This window comes from Physella acuta, unplaced genomic scaffold, assembly GCF_028476545.2.
Source record: "Physella acuta isolate Inbredline_101_S28 unplaced genomic scaffold, ASM2847654v3 ptg000076l, whole genome shotgun sequence".
NCBI classification, from domain to species: domain Eukaryota; kingdom Metazoa; phylum Mollusca; class Gastropoda; family Physidae; genus Physella; species Physella acuta.
This window is the reverse complement of record NW_026731596.1, coordinates 663,449-683,695: the sequence shown is the minus strand read 5'-3', so window position 1 is coordinate 683,695 and position 20,247 is coordinate 663,449. Positions and strand designations below refer to the sequence as shown.

At 35.3% G+C, this 20,247-nt stretch overlaps 2 protein-coding genes and 1 long non-coding RNA gene across 5 annotated transcripts; 1 reads left to right on the top strand and 2 right to left on the bottom strand.

Moving 5' to 3' along the window:
- Positions 1-269: 269 nt before the first annotated feature.
- Positions 270-10,395, top strand: LOC131953769 (PC-esterase domain-containing protein 1B). 2 transcript variants are annotated; one of them, XM_059317146.1, is made up of 6 exons: positions 270-297; positions 1,575-1,721; positions 2,154-2,233; positions 3,313-3,551; positions 3,974-4,187; positions 8,714-10,395. In XM_059317146.1, the coding sequence occupies exons 2-6, from the start codon at positions 1,649-1,651 to the stop codon at positions 9,152-9,154; spliced, it is 1,047 nt and encodes a 348-aa protein (XP_059173129.1). In that variant the 5' UTR covers positions 270-297; positions 1,575-1,648; the 3' UTR covers positions 9,155-10,395. The 2 variants fall into 2 exon arrangements, with proteins under 2 accessions (XP_059173129.1, XP_059173121.1); XM_059317138.1 differs by lacking the exon at positions 270-297 and adding an exon at positions 310-452.
- On the bottom strand, positions 10,374-15,912 carry LOC131953784 (BLOC-1-related complex subunit 7). 2 transcript variants are annotated; one of them, XM_059317165.1, is made up of 6 exons: positions 15,763-15,912; positions 12,574-12,636; positions 12,443-12,486; positions 12,246-12,266; positions 12,098-12,134; positions 10,374-12,035 (listed from the first exon to the last, which is right to left on the bottom strand). In XM_059317165.1, the coding sequence occupies exons 1-6, from the start codon at positions 15,892-15,894 to the stop codon at positions 12,021-12,023; spliced, it is 312 nt and encodes a 103-aa protein (XP_059173148.1). In that variant the 5' UTR covers positions 15,895-15,912; the 3' UTR covers positions 10,374-12,020. The 2 variants fall into 2 exon arrangements, with proteins under 2 accessions (XP_059173148.1, XP_059173140.1); XM_059317157.1 differs by having other exon boundaries at positions 10,374-12,134.
- LOC131953800 (uncharacterized) lies at positions 14,573-15,296 on the bottom strand. The gene is made up of 2 exons (XR_009388682.1): positions 15,209-15,296; positions 14,573-14,769 (listed from the first exon to the last, which is right to left on the bottom strand). It is a non-coding gene; the product is annotated as an uncharacterized LOC131953800 (long non-coding RNA).
- Positions 15,913-20,247: the final 4,335 nt, after the last annotated feature.

The window sequence follows — 20,247 nt, the reverse complement described above, 5'->3', positions numbered from 1 at the left end:
TTTTCGTGTTTCATATCTAGCATATTTGGGAATACTACAACTAAAGCGTAGCAACCCCCCCCCCCCCTCTCCAAACTTCGTACCCCCTCCACCCATCGAACCATGGAAGCCCTGGGGTTATATCACTTCGTCGTCATATTTCTTTGACCACTCCCCGTCTTGAGGGCTATTCAAGGCCTAGGCTACCACTGTGGGAATGTTGATCATTAGCCAAGCATATCATTGGCTGGACATTCTAATTTGCATAAACGAGCAGACGGAACCGGAAGACGCAACTCACTTGTCATAACACATTAGGTTTTTTTAGTGTGATAGGCTAGCCTAGTTAACAAATCCTGTGCCGAAGTTAAAATGTTTTCGCGCTGAAAGTGTAATTTTGTAGTTGTAGTATCAGGATCTAGAAAAATTCTAGATTAAGTAATTGTAACTTAATTGATTTATAGTTTCTTTAGGTAAGTAGGAATCTAAAACTTTAGTTAGATTCTAGATTTTCTAGATCTAGTCTAGATTAGATCTTCATCTTGTGTGAAGCGTAAGTCAAGTTAAAAACTAAGTTTAGCAGAACACAGCTACTGAATGAGCTAGCCTAGGGCGGCCTAGGCTAGGACAGGACCTAGAATTCTAGTCTAGAGAATCGATCTAGATCTAGATTCTAGATCTAATAAGATTATTATTATCTAATATCTTCAGAGATCTAGACACCGGGAGAATTTTTATACCGGTGTCCGATAAATAATGAAATCTTTAAAAAAGGGGTGTTAGGTTACTGGTAGTTAACTAAAATAACACATGGCTGGCTAATAATGTCAATGCAGTAACCATGTACTATGTACCTAACCCCAACCATGGTCCTACCCAGAGGCGTAGCGAGGGGGGGGGGGGGGTGCGGACCGCACCGAGTGACACCATTTAGAATATAGGGGGGTGACACCAAGGCAAAAAAAAACAGCAAAATATATAGAGAAAAATGATAATTTCACTTAATTAAGTGATTAATTTGAGTGTTAAATAGTCTTTTAAGAAGTGCAAATCAAAAGTTTGCTGGGGGGGGGGGGTGTGCAAATCAAAAGTTTGAGGGAGGGGTCACTACGATTCTGGGGAGGGGGGGGCCGACCTCGCTACGTCACTGGTCCTACCATATGCCTAACCCTAATTTCTAACCATAAAATTAGGCCCAGTCAGATTACAACACTACCAACATCCAAACACACCTATTTATATTTATGAATGGTATTATGATCAGATACTGGCAGGCCTAGATCTACTTACTAGACTTACTAGAGATCTTAGATCTAAATCAAATGCCACCAATAAACTGAATAAAGTCACTATGAAACCTTGTAGTTTTTTTTTCAAATAGACCACTCAGTTATGAATCCTCCATATGATTAACAGACTAGATCAAGATCTAGTTGTAATGCGTCTGAAATAGGCCTACTTTTATGAAGCCCTTTTTATCAGTAAACCCAAAAATGTAGCTCTCATTTCAGCCCACATTTGGTTACATTAGTCTAGTCCTCATTAATATGTAGATCTAGGTCTAGGCCTAATTGAAAAAACTTTTTTTCTTTCAGAAACAGAAGAAAATTGGAAACAGTTTTAAAGTACTTGAAGTTTTTATGCATAATTTGGATTACTCTAAATTGGAATGGAAGTTTTTCTTAACTGTGATGTAACCCAAATCTTAAGGAATAAATTTGTTGTAATAATTGGAGATTCCAGTAAGTATTTTATATATATAGTTGAGAATACTCTAGAAGAAATAAGTATTTTATATATATAGTTGAGAATACTCTAGAAGAAATACAATAGAATGTAGTCTAGTTATTAGTAAAAATAGTGTGATTTCTTTATGCATCCTTTTACTTTTACAATATCTTTAATATTTTGAACTCTGCCAAATCATCATGCTAATGTTGAATTTTATCAATAACTTGTGTTGGTTGTGCTGCAGGATGGGTTCCATGGGGTGGGGGAGACCATGTTTCTTAGATCTTTGGGTCCTGTTATGTAACATGTACAGACATTAACATTACTCAGTCTCCTGACATGGAAATTTATGCTACCTAATGGCATTATAATTATGCCACAGCCTTCTTGTTAAGGCATATTGAGCTATTGGGTGTGAAAATTGTATCCAATGTAATTTTCAGTCCAGCGAGGGATCTACAAAGATCTTGTGCTGTTGCTCCAAAGTGATAGATATCTGACTCAAAAAGAGCTGCGGTCCAAGGTATGTCAAAAACAGTGTTTAATGTTATGAATAGTGTATAACAATCTATTGCTCTAACTCTAAGAACAGTTGGTTATTTCTTGCCACTTATTTACTTGTGTACCTGTAATGGTTATTTTGTCGGCAACAAATTCTTTAAGTTAGTGGTAGAAATGCACAGACTAAAAAGGCCTTAACATGAGGGGTATAATTCAGTCAATTGCAAATGGAGCAAAGTGTAATGGACAGAAATGGTTAGTCCCTAAGTTAGTCTGTAAAAAGTAGCCCAAGGGAGATAAACCTGTATATAGCAAAATAAGGAGAAAGTAAAGGGTTATGCTGCAGCAAATGCAAAGGGGGATAACCCAGTATATAAAAACCGATGTAAATGCTAAGTAAGTTTTAATATATTAAATATGGTGATACTAGTAATTTTGAAATGTATTTCATAATGTGTATCTACTTACAATAAAATACAGTATACTAAAACATTTCTCATGAATTAAATTTATCAGTCACTCTGTTATTGGGTTGCTTCAGTACATTGAATTTGTTAAGTGAGCAAGCTTAAATGTTAATATTTGTAACTTCAGTTTCTTTCAAAATTATTTTAACTTATGTAAAGTTCCTTTTTTTTAACCCGACAGTCCATGGGGCTAATCAAGTAGAGTTCACCTTTTTGTGTGAGCTCAGCATATGAAAGGATAGTCGCAAGAGCTGTGTGGGCTCAGGGACGTCCCACTTACTTGATCCTCAAATCTTTCTTGAGACTTATAGGGTTTCCAGGCTCAGGGACGTCCCACTAACTTGATCCTTAAATCTTTCTTGAGACTTAAGGGGTTACCAGTTTAAAGCTCTACCACTAGGCCACAATGTTTCATCAGTTGAAAATATGAGAAAGAATTTAATATTTATACCTTTTCTTCATTGTTTGCATCGTAAATTTAATAGCGTTAATTAAATTCAGATTGGGAGTTAAAGGACAATTTACTTGGTTTGCAGTCTTTTTGACACGTTTTTTAAGTCAGAGAATTTAGTTTCCTCAATGATTTTTTTGTGAGTGGAAATACAGTTTCCTGAATAATTTTACCTTTTGTCAGGGAGAATTCAGTTTCCTCAATGATGAGCTCATAGAGGGTGGACAGAAGGGGACTATGTCAAATGGCATCAGCTACAAGGAAGTGCGAGAGTATGTCACAAATGTGCATCTGGTTAGGTTTTACTTTGTGACCAGATGCTACAACAGTTATGTTGAAACACTTCTCAAAGACCTGGCTAAGGATAAATTAGGCCAGCCAGATATCATCATACTCAATTCTTGCCTTTGGGACATATCCAGGTAACAACTTTCTATAATTATTGAATAATGATGTTGATAGCTTATTGCAAGCATTAACATATCTTCTTGCATCATAGCTGCTTATCACAGTCTTAAAACAGTAATCAGTATTGCTAAATGAATCTGTTTCTTAAACTCTGATGCAAGTTTTTATGATTATTAAAATACAAGAAAATTCCTCAATTGAATTTGTTGAAATGTTATTTAAGTTTAGTATATTTGAAAAAGCTTTATACTGAGTACAACAATAGAATCATTAGATGTGGTAAAAATTGTTTTGACACAAATTTGATCACATGACTGCAGGTTTTACATGATAAATTAGTTCATGTTTCACTAGTCATAGCCTTGAAAAGTAAACTCCCTGTACTACTATAATTATAGTTCATTAACTGTTAATTAACCTGAGCACATGTTTTCAGGTATGGACCAGACTCTTTCATGGATTACAAGGAGAACTTGGTCAAACTTTTTGAACTGTTCTCTGATTATTTTTCAAAGCAATGTCTCATCATCTGGAATACAGCGCTGCCCATTTCTAGTAAAGCTAGAGGGGGCTTCCTGGTACCAGAAATTGAGTTTATGAGCTCATCCTTGAGAATGGATATTTTGGAGGCTAATTTTTTTGCAGGAAAGGTAAGGCTAGGTTATCCAAGATTTGTGTATTCAATTCTTGTTTATATTTAATTTGATTACTGTTGTTTTTCAACTAAGGAGCACAGGCTCTTGTAATACAGTACCAAATGTCTGGTAGATCTACATAGTAAGGAGCATAAGTAAATGGTGAAATTGATACTTTTTAAGCTCAGTGATTTTTTTGTTTTGTTTTGCGAATGAACAACCAAAGAGAAATAACTCTTTAATTGAATAAAAGAGAATAACCAAAAAACAAAAGAAATAAAAACCTTTATAATACGGAGCTTTAAAATGCACTATAAGATAAAATAACCTTACTTTAGTAAAAGTATTGGCTTCTCAAAATGTGGCACAAGGTTCTAGATTGATTAATGCTTTTACCCCAAAAAAAGTTGTTTGATTTATTTTTGTGTGGATTTTCTTTTCTACTTTTTAGAAAATAGTAATTTGAAAGTTAGTATCATGTTTACTGTATTTATTCTTAACTAAATTCACAACCCAACTAAAAAAATAATTTGTTTTAAAACCCAATCAGTAGCGTGCACCTGAAACTTATTAATGTCTGTCCTTGTCTATGCTCAGGTGTGAGAACACCACTGCGTACAACTCACCTTAGTCACCTGGTAATTAGAGCAATTGCTCATTATTTTATACCATTATCTCTCTTTGCTATTGAATGTAGTAATCTTTGAATTAATTTTCGACTAATATCTTATTGAATGTTGTCATCAGAAATGAATTTATCTAGCAAACATATTGCTTCATTATAAGTTGGTCAAGACATAGTGACCTAAGTATAAGCATATATTAACAAATCACAAAATAATTGATAAATTTTTAAAAGTATTTTATTTAAAAAATAAGAAGCTTTTCTGTGTACTTCCTGCCTGCTTTGTTTTTCCTTCTTTGTGCATAGAGAACCACTGTGTCTAAAATTTAGTCCACTACTTTTAGATAAATTCTTTTAGTAAGCAAACTATCAAAGATTTTACTGACATTACATATGGGGCACTGACACAATGCATGCTGGGCACTGTGACATAACATGTTGGGCACTGTAACAGTTGGTGTTGGGCACTGTGATGCTGGTGTTGGGCACTGTAACAGTTGGTGTTGGGCACTGTGATGCTGGTGTTGGGCACTGTAACAGTTGGTGTTGGGCACTGTGATGCTGGTGTTGGGCACTGTAACAGTTGGTGTTGGGCACTGTGATGCTGGTGTTGGGAACTGTGACAGTATGTTTTGGGCAATAACACTGTATGAGTACATGTTAAGTTATGAGTCAGTGCATGTTAAGAAACTTTTTAGAGCACACATTAGAATTACCAAATTTTGGTGTCAATGTATTTGTGTTTGTCTGGGTATATATTGTATGACCATTTTTGTGTAGCTACAGGGGAAATCTAGGTGCAATCTGTTGTATACTAAGCATGTTGTGACTTACTTCACACTTCCTGAAATTACAAGTCAGGATTTACTCTAACAGTTTTTGTTGTAAACATGTCAATCTTTTTATTACTACTTTTCATCCATCCAGTACTTGGTTTTATGCTTCATCCATTCAGTGCTTGGTTTTATGCTTCATCCATTCAGTGCTTGCTTGGTTTTGTGCTTCATCCATTCAGTGCTTGGTTTTGTGCTTCATCCATTCAGTGCTTGGTTTTGTGCTTCATCCATTCAGTGCTTGCTTGGTTTTGTGCTTCATCCATTCCATGCTTGGTTTTGTGCTTCATCCATTCAGTGCTTGGTTTTGTGCATCATCCATTCAGTGCTTGGTTTTGTGCTTCATCCATTCAGTGCTTGGTTTTGTGCTTCATCCATTCAGTGCTTGCTTGGTTTTGTGCTTCATCCATTCAATGCTTAGTTTTGTGCTTCATTCATCCAGTGCTTGGTTTTGTGCTTCATCCATCCAGTGCTTGGTTTTGTGCTTCATCCATTCAATGCTTGGTTTTGTGCTTCATCCATTCAGTCCTGTGCTTGGTTTTGTGCTTTATCCATTCAGTGCTTGGTTTTGTGCTTCATCCATCTAGTGCTTGGTTTTGTGCTTCATCCATCCAGTGCTTGGTTTTGTGCTTCATCCATTCAATGTTTGGTTTTGTGCTTCATCCATCCAGTGCTTGGTTTTGTGCTTCATTCATCCAGTTCTTAGTTTTGTGCTTCATCCATTCAGTGCTTTGTTTTGTGCTTCATCCATTCAGTGCTTTGTTTTGTGCTTCATCCATTCAGTGCTTTGTTTTGTGCTTCATCCATTCAGTGCTTGGTTTTGTGCTTCATCCATTCAATGTTTGGTTTTGTGCTTCATCCATCCAGTGCTTGGTTTTGTGCTTCATTCATCCAGTTCTTAGTTTTGTGCATCATCCATTCAGTTCAATGCTTGGTTTTGTGCTTCATTCATCCAGTTCTTAGTTTTGTGCATCATCCATTCAGTTCAATGCTTGGTTTTGTGCTTCATCCATCCAGTGTTTCATCCATTCAGTGCTTTGTTTTGTGCTTCATCCATTCAGTGCTTTGTTTTGTGCTTCATCCATTCAGTGCTTTGTTTTGTGCTTCATCCATTCAGTGCTTTGTTTTGTGCTTCATCCATTCAGTGCTTTGTTTTGTGCTTCATCCATTCAGTGCTTGGTTTTGTGCTTCATCAATTCAGTGCTTCATCCATTCAGTGCTTTGTTTTGTGCTTCATCCATTCAGTGCTTTGTTTTGTGCTTCATCCATTCAGTGCTTGGATGTGTGCTTCATCCATTCAGTGCTTGCTTGGTTTTGTGCTTCATCCATCCAGTGCTTGGTTTTGTGCTTCATCCATCCAGTTCTTGGTTTTGTGCTTCATCCATCCAGTGCTTTGTTTTGTGCTTCATCCATTCAGTGCTTGGTTTTGTGCTTCATCCATTCAGTGCTTGGTTTTGTGCTTCATCCATTCAGTGCTTGGTTTTGTGCTTCATCCATTCAGTGCTTGCTTGGTTTTGTGCTTCATCCATTCAGTGCTTGCTTGGTTTTGTGCTTCATCCATTCAATGTTTGGTTTTGTGCTTCATCCATCCAGTGCTTGGTTTTGTGCTTCATCCATCCAGTTCTTGGTTTTGTGCTTCATCCATCCAGTGCTTTGTTTTGTGCTTCATCCATCCAGTGCTTGGTTTTGTGCTTCATCCATTCAGTGCTTGGTTTTGTGCTTCATGCATTCAGTGCTTGGTTTTGTGCTTCATCCATTCAGTGCTTGGTTTTGTGCTTCATCCATTCAATGTTTGGTTTTGTGCTTCATCCATCCAGTGCTTGGTTTTGTGCTTCATCCATCCAGTTCTTGGTTTTGTGCTTCATCCATCCAGTGCTTTGTTTTGTGCTTCATCCATTCAGTGCTTGGTTTTGTGCTTCATCCATTCAGTGCTTGGTTTTGTGCTTCATCCATTCAGTGCTTGGTTTTGTGCTTCATCCATTCAGTGCTTGGTTTTGTGCTTCATCCATTCAGTGCTTGGTTTTGTACTTCATCCATCCTGTGTTTGGTTTTGTGCTTCATCCATTCAAGGTTTGGTTTTGTGCTTCATCCATCCAGTGCTTGGTTTTGTGCTTCATTCATCCAGTTCTTAGTTTTGTGCATCATCCATTCAGTTCAATGCTTGGTTTTGTGCTTCATCCATCCAGTGCTTTGTTTTGTGCTTCATCCATCCAGTGCTTTGTTTTGTGCATCATCCATTCAGTTCAATGCTTGGTTTTGTGCTTCATCCATTCAGTGCTTTGTTTTGTGCTTATCCATTCAGTGCTTGGTTTTGTGCTTCATCCATTCAATGTTTGGTTTTGTGCATCATCCATTCAGTTCAATGCTTGGTTTTGTGCTTCATCCATCCAGTGCTTGGTTTTGTGCATCATCTTTTCCGTGTAGTGCTTGGTTTTTATTGTGCTTCATCCCGTCAGTTAAGATTTTTTTTCTGTCTATCTGCGCTTGTGTGAATACATTTTCTAATTTTACTCTATATGCTGTGGGTTATTGTTCATGAGTTTAGCTGTTGATTTATTTTTAAGTTATCTTGTTTAATGGAACACAAGAAGACAGTGTGTGTTTCTTGTTGAAGGACACAGCTTGTTAAAAACAATGAGTTGTGCCTATATACTTGCAAGATCATCTGCTTACACTGATACACAAACCTTTAGTGTGAGTATATAGCTTTAATATTATTCATAAACATGAATAAGTTGTGTGAGATTACATACCCCTCCAATTGTTTGGTTTCCCCAAATACACTTAAAAATACTATTACTATTATCTCATTTAACTTTATAAAAGCATACAAAACAAGCAATAATGATTTTCTAATGTCTTTTTAAAATTGTTAAAAAAATTTTTTTATTAATCATTAACTAATTTTAATAGAAAATTGAACTGTAATTAAAATTAGTACAAAAGACTTTTTTTTGTTGTACTTTGAAAAGTATTAATTTATTTGTGGGGGAAAATGTTTTGTATAAAAGATTTTCAAATGATGCTGAAACAGACCACTATAAAATCCTCTTGATAACTGATACAACTTCTGTCTCCACCAGCTTGCTACTCAACATGGCTTTGATGTTCTTGACCTTCACTTTTACCTGAGGCATCACCTGGACAGGCAGGTGAAAGATGGAGTACACTGGGACCACTTAGCTCACCGCCACATCTCCAACCTCCTCCTGAGTCACATATGTGAAGCCTGGATGATCACCATGCCAGCCAACAGACCAGCTTATTTTGGTAGCTACGGCTCAGTCAACTGCAGGAATGGCTTCTACCAACAGTTCCCAACAACCACACCCACATTTACAGATTGTACTTATGACAATAACTTTAACACAGGATTCAATGTATCAGTGCCCATTGTCAATAATGGTGACTGGTTGAATCATCAGTACTACCAGTGGCAGCCCTATGAACAAAACTCAACGGCTGGAGCAACCTATGCAGAGTCAACCTCACGCCGTAAACCTTACCACAGAAACAGACGGTAAACAATTTGTGGTTTTTACATTTTAAAGTGGATGTTTTATTGAACTTTCCAGAAATCTGCTTTACAATCAGGACAGTTGATTCACAAGTCTTGTATAATTACATTTTTTAAATGATAAATCAAAACTTTACTTTTGGTTATGGCACAGGTATCTTTAATTTTTAAGAATTAGAAGTCCATTTACACTTCTTTTATGAGCTTTTTCTTGTTTGACTTAACTTAAGGATACAATCATTCTGATCCAATTATAAATCACCGTGTGACCAACAAAAGTTTTGGTTCTAACAAATAAGCAGTTAGTGTACCCTGGTGATAGTTTAGTTTTATGTTTCTTAACTAGTAAACAAAACTAAAAATGTGTTATGTAAATTTTGTTTTTTTATACGGGTGCATTAATTATGTAACTGTTGATATGTAATTTATTTTTGTTTATGTTAACAGGCCAAATAGCCTAAGTCATTTTTTTAAAACTTCATAATTTTGTAGTTTTTTTTATATTTATATATGTACATAAATTTTTTGATAATGAAAATTGATAAATGTTTTGTTTTATCCTATGTTTTCTTCTGAAGGTTTTTGGCTATTTACTCTCGGTTAAAAATAAATAGAATACCCGTAACTTTTTTTTAATGTATGAAATTTGCATAAAAACAAAAGAATAGGTAATACAGTAGTGGAACTTGTATAGTGTCTAGAGATTTACAGTTTAAAATTAACTGGTAGAATATTCATCACTCGCCACATTTGTATTCTTTCACTTGGTGTAGAGTTGTTCACATTTCGAATTTTCCGATGAACCAGTAAGGAAAAACTGGCATGTAAATAATAATACTTGAGTTAATGATGTTTTCATCTGTGTAACACAAGCATTTTGGTTTTCATTCTGTTGCTTCTTGTACATACAATGTAGTAAAGTTATTATCTAGTCCCAAGGTTTGTTCCAATTAAAACAGCTATTTAAAAATTGAGACAATGTTTTTCTTTTACATTAAAACTGTTTATTGATCCAAAAATTGTTTCCATGTGATACATTTATGAACCAAAAAATACTAGCATCTTATTTAGTCACTGCCAAAAGTTGGTTGTCTACGTTAGTATGTACGTGACCTCCACATTGTGTGGCTGATGTTACACTTACAGACTGAGGCTCTAGTAAAACAGCACATTCCTTGTTTTGACATTCTTTCTATGAGAATTAAATAATTTACTGAAAGTTTTTTTAATAAAACCATTTTTATTAAATCTGCTTTTTTTGTTGTTTCATTATTAAAATTTGAAGCAGTAAAGCAAATAAGTTATTAAAACCAGTAACTTTGGGTTCTAGTAATGACAGTGTTTGATAAACAGCCATATTTTCAGTCTCACTGTCATACAAGCAAATAATTAGCTCTGCTTAAAACAGCAAAGATTATTTTACATTGCACATTAAAAACAAAAGAAAATATATGCACAATTTAAGACTAAAGTAAGCAACAAACAAGTAGAATTAAAATAAAACACTTAAGCAGCAATTAGTGTGATTTGCATTCTAAAGTATGAAGACATCATGGGTTTATTGTATAAAACAAAATAGGTTTATTTACTGTATTGTTTTGTCATATTGTAATATACAGGTTATGGTGAAGGTATAGAGAAGTGTTATGTCTGTAATTTAAAAAAAATAATTGTTTGATGAATAGGTTGACTTAAGTAGTTTACACATTTATTTTCCTTCTAAATGTAACACAAAACAAACATTTACAACTGTTTAAATTCATTTTCTCTATACTGACTTAATAGATTTCTAATTCTATACAAATTGGAAAAAATAACAGGTTTTTGCATCGATCTACGTATTGTATCCTGGTTTGTTTGTGACTGTGATTCCTAGAAATGTAATATAAAATGGTACAGGGTGGAAAATGACAAATTTTTGTGTTCTATATTATGTGCCTGATCTTTAAATACTGAGTCAACTTCACCCAACATTCACTACTTGCTTTAACCCTTAACCTTAACTGTTCAGGGCATCAAAACTATATTACTTCCCCTTATGGCCATGCAAATAAAGCCGCATTTTGTAACCAAAGCACTTGAAAATAAAATCTATTTAAAAATAACCACTTGTGTTAAGAAAATAAAAAGCATTATACTATTATACTATTTATACGAAAAATTGGTCTGAGTTTTCTATGTATAAAGTAAAATAGCCTAACAGTTTACTAATAGTAAATAAAAAAATACATTAATCCCAGAAAATAAAACTTAAACAAAATGCTACTCCCTAAAATTATTTCTATAAAATTTTATTTAAATGCTAAAAAATTCAACATAGTCACAGGCGCTACTTTTTTCTCAATATCACTCTATAGGATACATTAAAGCCAGATTCAATGGCAAAGGCATTTTTAATTTGATTTAATTTTACTAATTATATTGCCCATAATTTTTAAAGAAAAATCTTAACTTAAGAAAAATCAAAGAAAATGAACCACTAGTGATAGGACAACAAGAAAACAACCTTAAAAAAACTTATTTTCTCCTTCAGCTGGTATCTTCACAAAATCTCGTTACCAAATTAATCTTCCAATAATATGTGTAAATAAATGCAGGTGCACCAGACTACTACAAACAAAAATTCTCTGGTGGGTGCATTGGACTGTAAGGGTTGAACTAATGCTCTCCATTCAAAATGAGCGTGTTATCTTTAAAACAAAGTGTTGAAAAATGCATTATACTTAATTAACCAATCATTCAATTAAGTGCAAAAAAATATTTGATTTAAAACATTGTTGTGACTAAATTGATTGAAATACTGGTTTGACATTCAATGACTGATTGAAACCCTGGTGTGACTTTCAATGACTGATTGAAACCCTGGTGTGCTTTCAATGACTGATTGAAACTCTGGTGTGACTTTCAATGACTGATTGAAACTCTGGTGTGACTTTCAATGACTGATAGAGGCTATTTGATCTTGCACCTCATCCAGATGACTTAGGCTGTTAAAAGAATAATAATTAAGTTTATCACACTGTCAATGCTTTCTCCAGTCAAGATTATTAAATAATGATGACAGCTATTTTAAAATCAGTAAATTAGAGGTGACTTACCTTCTAGCTATTGCAGAATGTCTGAAATAAAGTTAAGCTATTGTATCTAATGCACAAGAATTTCGATAATATAAAATTTCTGAGTTTCAAACTTACACAATTAAGCTGCTAACTAATAACATGAAAAGCTCAAATTAAAAATAATGTAAATCAGAAAACTGTTAGAATGTTGCTTTTGACTGCACTTCATAACTTACTGAAATTCAAGTTGGGAGCGTATCATGTCCATTTTCCTCATTGTCTGTTGAAATTAAAAGCATCTGGTTAAGTTATGATGACTAGTTTGGGGAAATGTTTCAAAACTAAGTGAATAAGTTAAGGCCCTTACTTCATGTGAATTTTGAATGCAGCTTTCTTGAGAAGCAAAGTTTTTGGCCGCCTGTGCAAGAAACTGAAAAATAGTTTAGAACAGAAATTTTAAACTTTAAACTAATAAGAAAATAAGCATATATTTACTGAGCAAACCTCTGAATATCAAGTGGGTTATACATTAATGATGTCTACAAACAACATATATAACGCTTCATCCACCACTTCTTCCAATGAAGTGGACATCTAGACTAAATAAAACTTACTTCATATCTATTTGACTTAGCTTGACTGCACTTTATTTCATTTGGGAGGATGAATTAAAATATTGTCTGCAGTCATTTGCCCAATCTGTTATTAAAGTTAAGTTTTATCTGTCATAACAACCTAATTATAGTATAAGCATAGTTTATTATTATTAATATTATCCAGTACCCATGGCAGCTAGTTAAATATGTTGATCCGTAGCTAGTCAACAAACACCATCAATTAATTATTCTAAATAAATTAATGAAAATTTAAACTATTAAGTTTTTGAACTTGGAATTCACAATTACATTATTAATGATAAGAGTACTAAAATGCTTCTTTACCAATGTAGAAGTATTCTAGCTTGGATTTTGGTTTTTTAAAAGTCTCAAAAAATATAATTTCAATTTTGATTTTTTAAATAGTTTTTTGTTAAAAATAGAGTGGGAGTGATCTCCCATTAAAATTTCTCAAATCTATATATCGTCCCCCCAGTATTATCTTGTTCTATCTCTCAAAATGTAGTTTTGAGAAAAACGCATCTGAAGTTTCATGTGGTCTGATTCTTATATTTAAACTGTTCCAATTCATTTTTATTTAGATAAAATGTTAAAGGGCATTAAGCAATGAGCATCCAAGTTATTTTTATTACTTTATGTACCATTAGAAGACCATAACAATTATTTTTCACTTTTGAGATAGAACAAAATACGATGAAAGTGATCAGGTTTCAAAAATTTTATAATGTTCTAAGTCAAATTTTGTGTTTTTTAGGCAGTTATAATAGCTTTTCTAGAAGTATTATCTACTTTTTGTATGAGCAATGTCTTCTGGTTTTCTATCCTATTGTTCCCGGTCTTTACTTTCATATTTTTGATTACCGCAATGTGCAAAAAATGTTTTTTGCACTACATTACAGAACAAGTAATATTTTAAGTTGTAAGTATGCTTTTGCATACAGAATTTTGATTTAATGTATTAATAAAATGAATTCACAAATCAATAGATAGGTTCAATAGATTTTAATGTTTTAATTCTACACCATGAGCCGTTTAAAAAAAAAAAAAAAAAAAAAAAAAAAAAATAACAAAAATAACAAAAACTTGTAATAATGAATATTGAGAAAATACATAAACTTTGTTTTTATAATCAAAACAGTTTTAGAAAAAATAACACTCGCCGACAGTGCTTTAAAAACGTACTGTTAAAGGCTTTGTAATTTAGAAATAGATGATAACTAGCCACAAAGAGTAGCCATACATTTTCTGTCAATCTCTGGCATGTAGGGCATCATTTTTTCAAATCTTTCTTCTTTTCTGCTGAAATTAGGGAGCCCACTTTATTCGACTGAATTGAAAACTCCGGTATACTGGGAGATGTTTCAGGCTTTCCTTTTCTAAGTGTTCTTTATAAGTGGGTGTGTGCATTAAAATGTAAAGTTTATTCTGTAACTTTGGGTTATCTGCATACATTAACATAATTTGATTTAGTCAGCGGCGAGTCTAGTTAGGTTGACACTCGGTGTGGTAACTGAGGGTGTCAACCCTCCACCCTCTTACAATTTTACATTTTTGGTTTTGTGTCACCCCTCTACCCTATAATTTTATTTTAAGATTAACTAGATAAAGAATTATATTGGCTGTAAATTTTAGTGTTTTTCACATTGGTGTCGCCCTCTAAATGGCGTCACGTGCGGATCAAACCACGCCCCCAGCCTTGTGATACAACTGGAATTAAAGTATTAATACAATAAATGCAAATCTCGAGAATTAGCTTAAAAAAATAATGTATTAATTTTACACAATATGCACAGTTCCCTAATTCAAAAACAACCAATCTTGTAATTGAATATTGAGAATATACATAAACACTGTTTCTTTTCTCACTACAGGCAGCGCCAATACCCATATCATTGACACTGCATTAACAGGTCTCTGTTGTTTTTATTGTTCTCTTTCGCACTTCTCTATGGATAGAAATAAAGATAGACTACATCAGTACAAAGTGCAAAAACAGAAGGACTTATTTCCCCCACCCCCCTCTGCTACACTAATAATAAACTGAAAACCAGGAATAAACTTATATTCGTGGTTTTAAGACTAATAAGTTACTCACAATGAATTACTTTACATTTTGATCTATAACAAAGACATTGTTTTCATCATTCATATATTGGAACACCTCCTCATTATGATTTTGATAATATAAATAGTAATAAATACAAAGTAAACCCTACAGATACTATACTACTATACTACTAAACAATACAATTAGTATAGGCGTATACTACAGTATACATTAACAATATTAGGCCTATTAATAATTAAGATATTTTAATAAACTTTGAACTAAATATGTGTAAAATAACACAGTTAAGACAACATATAAAAGATAAATATACTTACGATTCAGGATCTGGTAATTCAGTCAGTTTATTTGCATGACAACCAACATCGACTAAAAGGTGTTCACACGCCGCCATTTTGATCAACGACGCACAAGTCACATGACTTAAACAGCTGATTTCATTGGCATAATCGGACATAGAACATTATAATTCTAGCGTATCCAAGGAAAATTTATGCGTTAATTTTATATAGATTATATACTGTTAGAACAGAATCATATTATAAAACTGACATAGAACAAGATTATACTGGCCAAATGCATCAACTTGTAGTTAGTGTAATTTGTATTTTTTTTTTTAATTTAAAGAAGTTGCAAAATAGCTGCACAAGGCCAGGCTGTTGCTGAACTCTAGCAGGTCTTACAAATGTGGGTGAGTTGCATATCTTCTAACTTATAGTTTGTTTGTTAAGCCTAAGCCGCTAAGCCCTTACCTTAGCTTAACTCGCCAGTAACTGTGAGTAATACCGTAGTAATAGTACGCAATAGACACGACTTACACAGGGACAACAGTACTTTAAAAAATAAATAAAAACTTCAGTCACTAGTCTACCTCATTTGATTTTGATCCTCGTATAACCTGTCGTGTTAGTGAACCTATGTCATTTATGTTAGATGTTATTTTTTCATTTAATCTTATCTTCGTCTCTTGATTCCAATTGTTTGACGAACGATTCGACGCCATCTTGTAAACAATTGGCTAGTATCTACTTCCGGCTAGAAATATTTATATTTTCTTCTTCGTGAGAGCTAGTCTGTGGAGTGCGATTAATCTCTTTGCTACTAACTTACAGTCTGACATGCTTTTGCTATAGATCTAGAGTCTATTAGAAAGAGGTTGAACAAGAGTTGTAAAAAAATAAACGAAGAAAATGAAAATGAATAATATCTAATAAAATAAATTATAACGCCTCGTAGATGCTGAACGTTTTTCACCGAATAACGGCGTAATTGCCGTAGACTTTTTAAGCATTTAAATTAATACATTCAATCATTCGGTTTCCTTCGTGCTAGCTAAGAAAGAGGACGAGTTCAGAGTTACTTCCACTTCCAGGCATCTCTTCGGGGGAGGGGGGGGGGGGGTGAGACACCTGAAGGAAGTCTACCGTGAGTACCGTCCCCCCCCCTCCCCCACACACAAGGAAACGGAATTTATATAAAACATACTTTTACCAGTGTCCTTCCCCCGGATAACGAATTTGAAATTGCCATGTTATGTAGCTTTAATTTTAAAAAAATGTAATGACTCGTCACAAATATACGTCTTGGCATATTTCTGGGTGCCTAGCTCAGCGCCATGTAAGAGCGAGGCGCTTTTTTTGTCACAATGTCAACCCACTTTAGTACCTGTACATCTGCTGTTTGTGTTATTCCTACAGGATATGGACCGTCAACCACTCACGCTTTGATCATAATTTCAGTAGCGTAGCGAGGGGGGGGGGGTGGCGGGGGCGGGGGGGGGACATATGTCCCCGGGCGCCGACCTTAAGGGGCGCCAAAATGGGTTGGAAAAATAAATTGAAAGGTTGAGGGGGGTGCAAATTGAAAGATTGAGGGGGGGGGGGGGCAAATCGAAATCTTGAGGGAGGGGGGTGCAAATCGAAAAATTTGTCCCCGGGTGCCGGGAAGGGTCGCTACGCCTCTGCATAATTTACAAGTATTTATCACAATATACATCTTTTATATGGTATTTCGTCTTTAAGAAGAATAACATTCTTCTTATCAACAAAACACGTGGTCAAATAAAACAAATTAAAAAAAAACCTTTATAATAATAAACTTATAAGTGCACTGAAGCGAAGAAAATAAAACTATTTTGTTTTCTTTATTAACAGCTTTGGTCGTCAAAATATGCAGGAGATTTCATGAACAAAATCGCTGCCACAAATCCACAAACATACTTTGTGAACTAAATATAAGCTTATCTAAAAAAAAATTCAAGTACTTGTTGTTAAATATGTATGACCTTCTCCCTGCCCCCCCCCCCCCCATTAGGTTGTGTATGGGAGCATCGTAGAGTAGTAGCCAGTGTAATTAATCTGCTTGTCAGGAGATTGGGGGGGGGGGGGGGAAGGATAGTGTAGATAGCCTAGCACTCATTCAACGCAGAACATAATTTAAACAAAGTGAAGTTAGGCAATGGGCAGCCTATGGCTAGTCACCGACCGTTTATGGGTTCCTTTCAGACATTTTCTCTCCCGAGGGGGGGGGGGGGGGGGAGGGCTCTGAAAACTTCAGGGTGAGAGGGCGTGACAATGTTTAAAGTATATATCTTCCGTATTAATTATAATATAAATTATAATATATAGTTTATCTATTTCTCCGATGAGGGGAGGAGAGGGGGGGGGGGGGACAGGTGGGACAGTGTGAAAATCAATTCTTTATCGTGTGGTGCTGCAAAACGCAGAAACAAAGTGCACATTTTCATTTAATTAGTGGTGCTTTTGTCCACATCTCACCTTAATTATATGCACATAAATCCGGTATTAATAGTTGTAAATGAGCTAGAAGTTGATATGCTACTTCCAGCTATGGCAGAAATTATCAGGTACACAATAAAACATACAGATTTTAATATCAGGTATATGGTAAAACATATAGTAATTAAAATCAGGTACATAACTAAACATGCATATTCCCAATCCCTGTCTTCAACCTTACCGTGGTAATTAAAAAATACACGGGGCATTCAATGATTTGATTGTGTGGTGTAATTAAATCTAAAACAGGAATATTCTTCCGCAAACTACCTCGTGTATTCTTGTAGAATAGTGGGGGGGGGGGGGGGCACTTCCAGTACAATGGAGTTATAGAATAGATAGTATAGAAAGATAGAACTTTGTGACTTTTGTTGATGAGAAAACACATTGAAGTAAACATGCTCACCGTTAGTGAGTTATCCCCCACATGAAGTGGACAGGCTGTAATTTGATAGGAATGCGTTACCTGGGTGTTATATTTAGGGAAACACGTCCTTAGTTGTAGTGAGGGTCTGACAAAGCACAGTGGATGGTTAGACACCGACCAATGTAAAGGTGTTTTTTCTTAAAGTTGTAAGGTGTGGTAGGGCTTTAGCCAACCAAGATTCACTTCTGTTATATTAGATGTTCAAACAGATTGAGAGTATTCAGCATCACATCTCCTTAAAAGCATTGACCTTTTGACCGAGTGGTTTAGAGATACAAATGTAAAACATCTCTAGTTCAATACACGCTCTCACTTGTATTAATTGCCCTGTTGAAATTCCCAGACAGGCCAAGAGTGAAGCAGCCCATAAATAAAGGCGTGTCGGATGCCCTAATTGTAGGCACGGACAGTTTTTGTGTGGCTGAGGTCCAGTACGGTAATATAAAACCGGATGAGACTCTGATACACCCCTCCCCCCCACGCCCACGACATGTCCCCAACTGTTTCACTCCTTGGGATTTAGCCGTAATCAAATGCTTTACTATTAGTATTTTTAATTAAGACACACACACACACACACACACACACACACACACACACACACACACACACACACACACACACATATATATATATATATATATATATATATATATATATATATATATATATATATATATAATGGGGGCATCTTCCTCTTGAGTAGGCCCCGGGCATCTACATAGGTCTGTACGCCACTGAAAGTAGGCTTACCACTTCCCTTTATAAGAGGTAAATTAAAAATTTATTTATATTATTTATTTATGCAGTAATTTCGTCTACATAATAGGCTTGAAAAGCTGGTTCCAAATGGTTCCAAATTTTTGTTGCCAGAAAGCACATGTTTCAACCAAACTTAAATAATTTATAATATTTGTGTAACTAACTTTAACTAAGTACAAAATTAGTGTCGTTTTCATTAAGGCTAGAAATAGCCAAATAAATAATTATTATAATATAATTATAATTTAGCAAACACTTTTATTTTTAATTCGGATTAGCAGAGTCTGGGTGTTTTATTTTTAAAAATATTTCCCCTTACCCAATTAAAATAAAATAACAGTCCTCTAACAAACGAAGTGCTTGGTAAAAAGAAATTCCTGTACTTGACGTGAATTATGTATGACCCCCCCCCCCCCCCCCCCACACACACACACTCCCTCCAAATTTAGGCTGTGTATGTGAACATGGTATTCTAGTAGCCAGTCTGATGAATCGAGTTGTCAGTAGCTGGAGCAGTGGCCTCCTAGCACACATGAAGTATGAAGAGTTTGGGGGGGGGGGTGTATTTCCTTTGCCCACGTAGTTGTGGACTTTAGCTGGTCTCCAACCGTTTCTGATGAGTGGGTGGTGGGCGGTGGTGGGCGGTGGTGTGCGGTGGTGTGCGGTGGTGGGCGGTGGTCACTTTAAGCTCGACCTTAACATGAGACGCAGACTCTGTTGATGAGTTGCTGGACTGTGTTTGTACCTGGCCGGTGTCTCAGGTAGCTACAACCTAATTGTGATGTTCCTGACCTAGGTAGACACTCCATCTCAGACAGTGGCGTAACAACCATGTAACCAAGGTGGCCCAAACACGGGGCCCCTATGTGCTGGGGCTCCCTATGTACTGGGCTCCCTATGTACTGGGCTCCCTATGTGCTGGGCTCCCTATGTGCTGGGGCTCCCTATGTGCTGGGGCTCCCAAGCATTTTAAGTTAAAAATCTAGAGACTCGATTTTTAAAAAAAATTGATTTTCTTTATTCGTTTTAAGTAGAAAAAAGTGCTTGCTCCCAAATCGGGGATCATTATATTGCAGAAAAAGAACAACTTTTTTTGCAATCAGAAACCGTAGCATACAGTACAGAGATGTGGTCCATATGTTGTAAAACAAAAATGATTAGGAACGTAAAAAGCGGCTGTCAGTGCGAACAAGGCAATAGTTTGAATTGCTAAAACAGGTTAAAAAATGACTACTTTTATATCACGTGAATCTCACTGGTGTGTTAAATCTAATTAATGTTGTGAAATATTCATGGATTCACTTTTCCACAACTCTATGCATAGCGCGTTTATGTATAAACTAGCTGCATAACCGTGCTCCGCCACGGT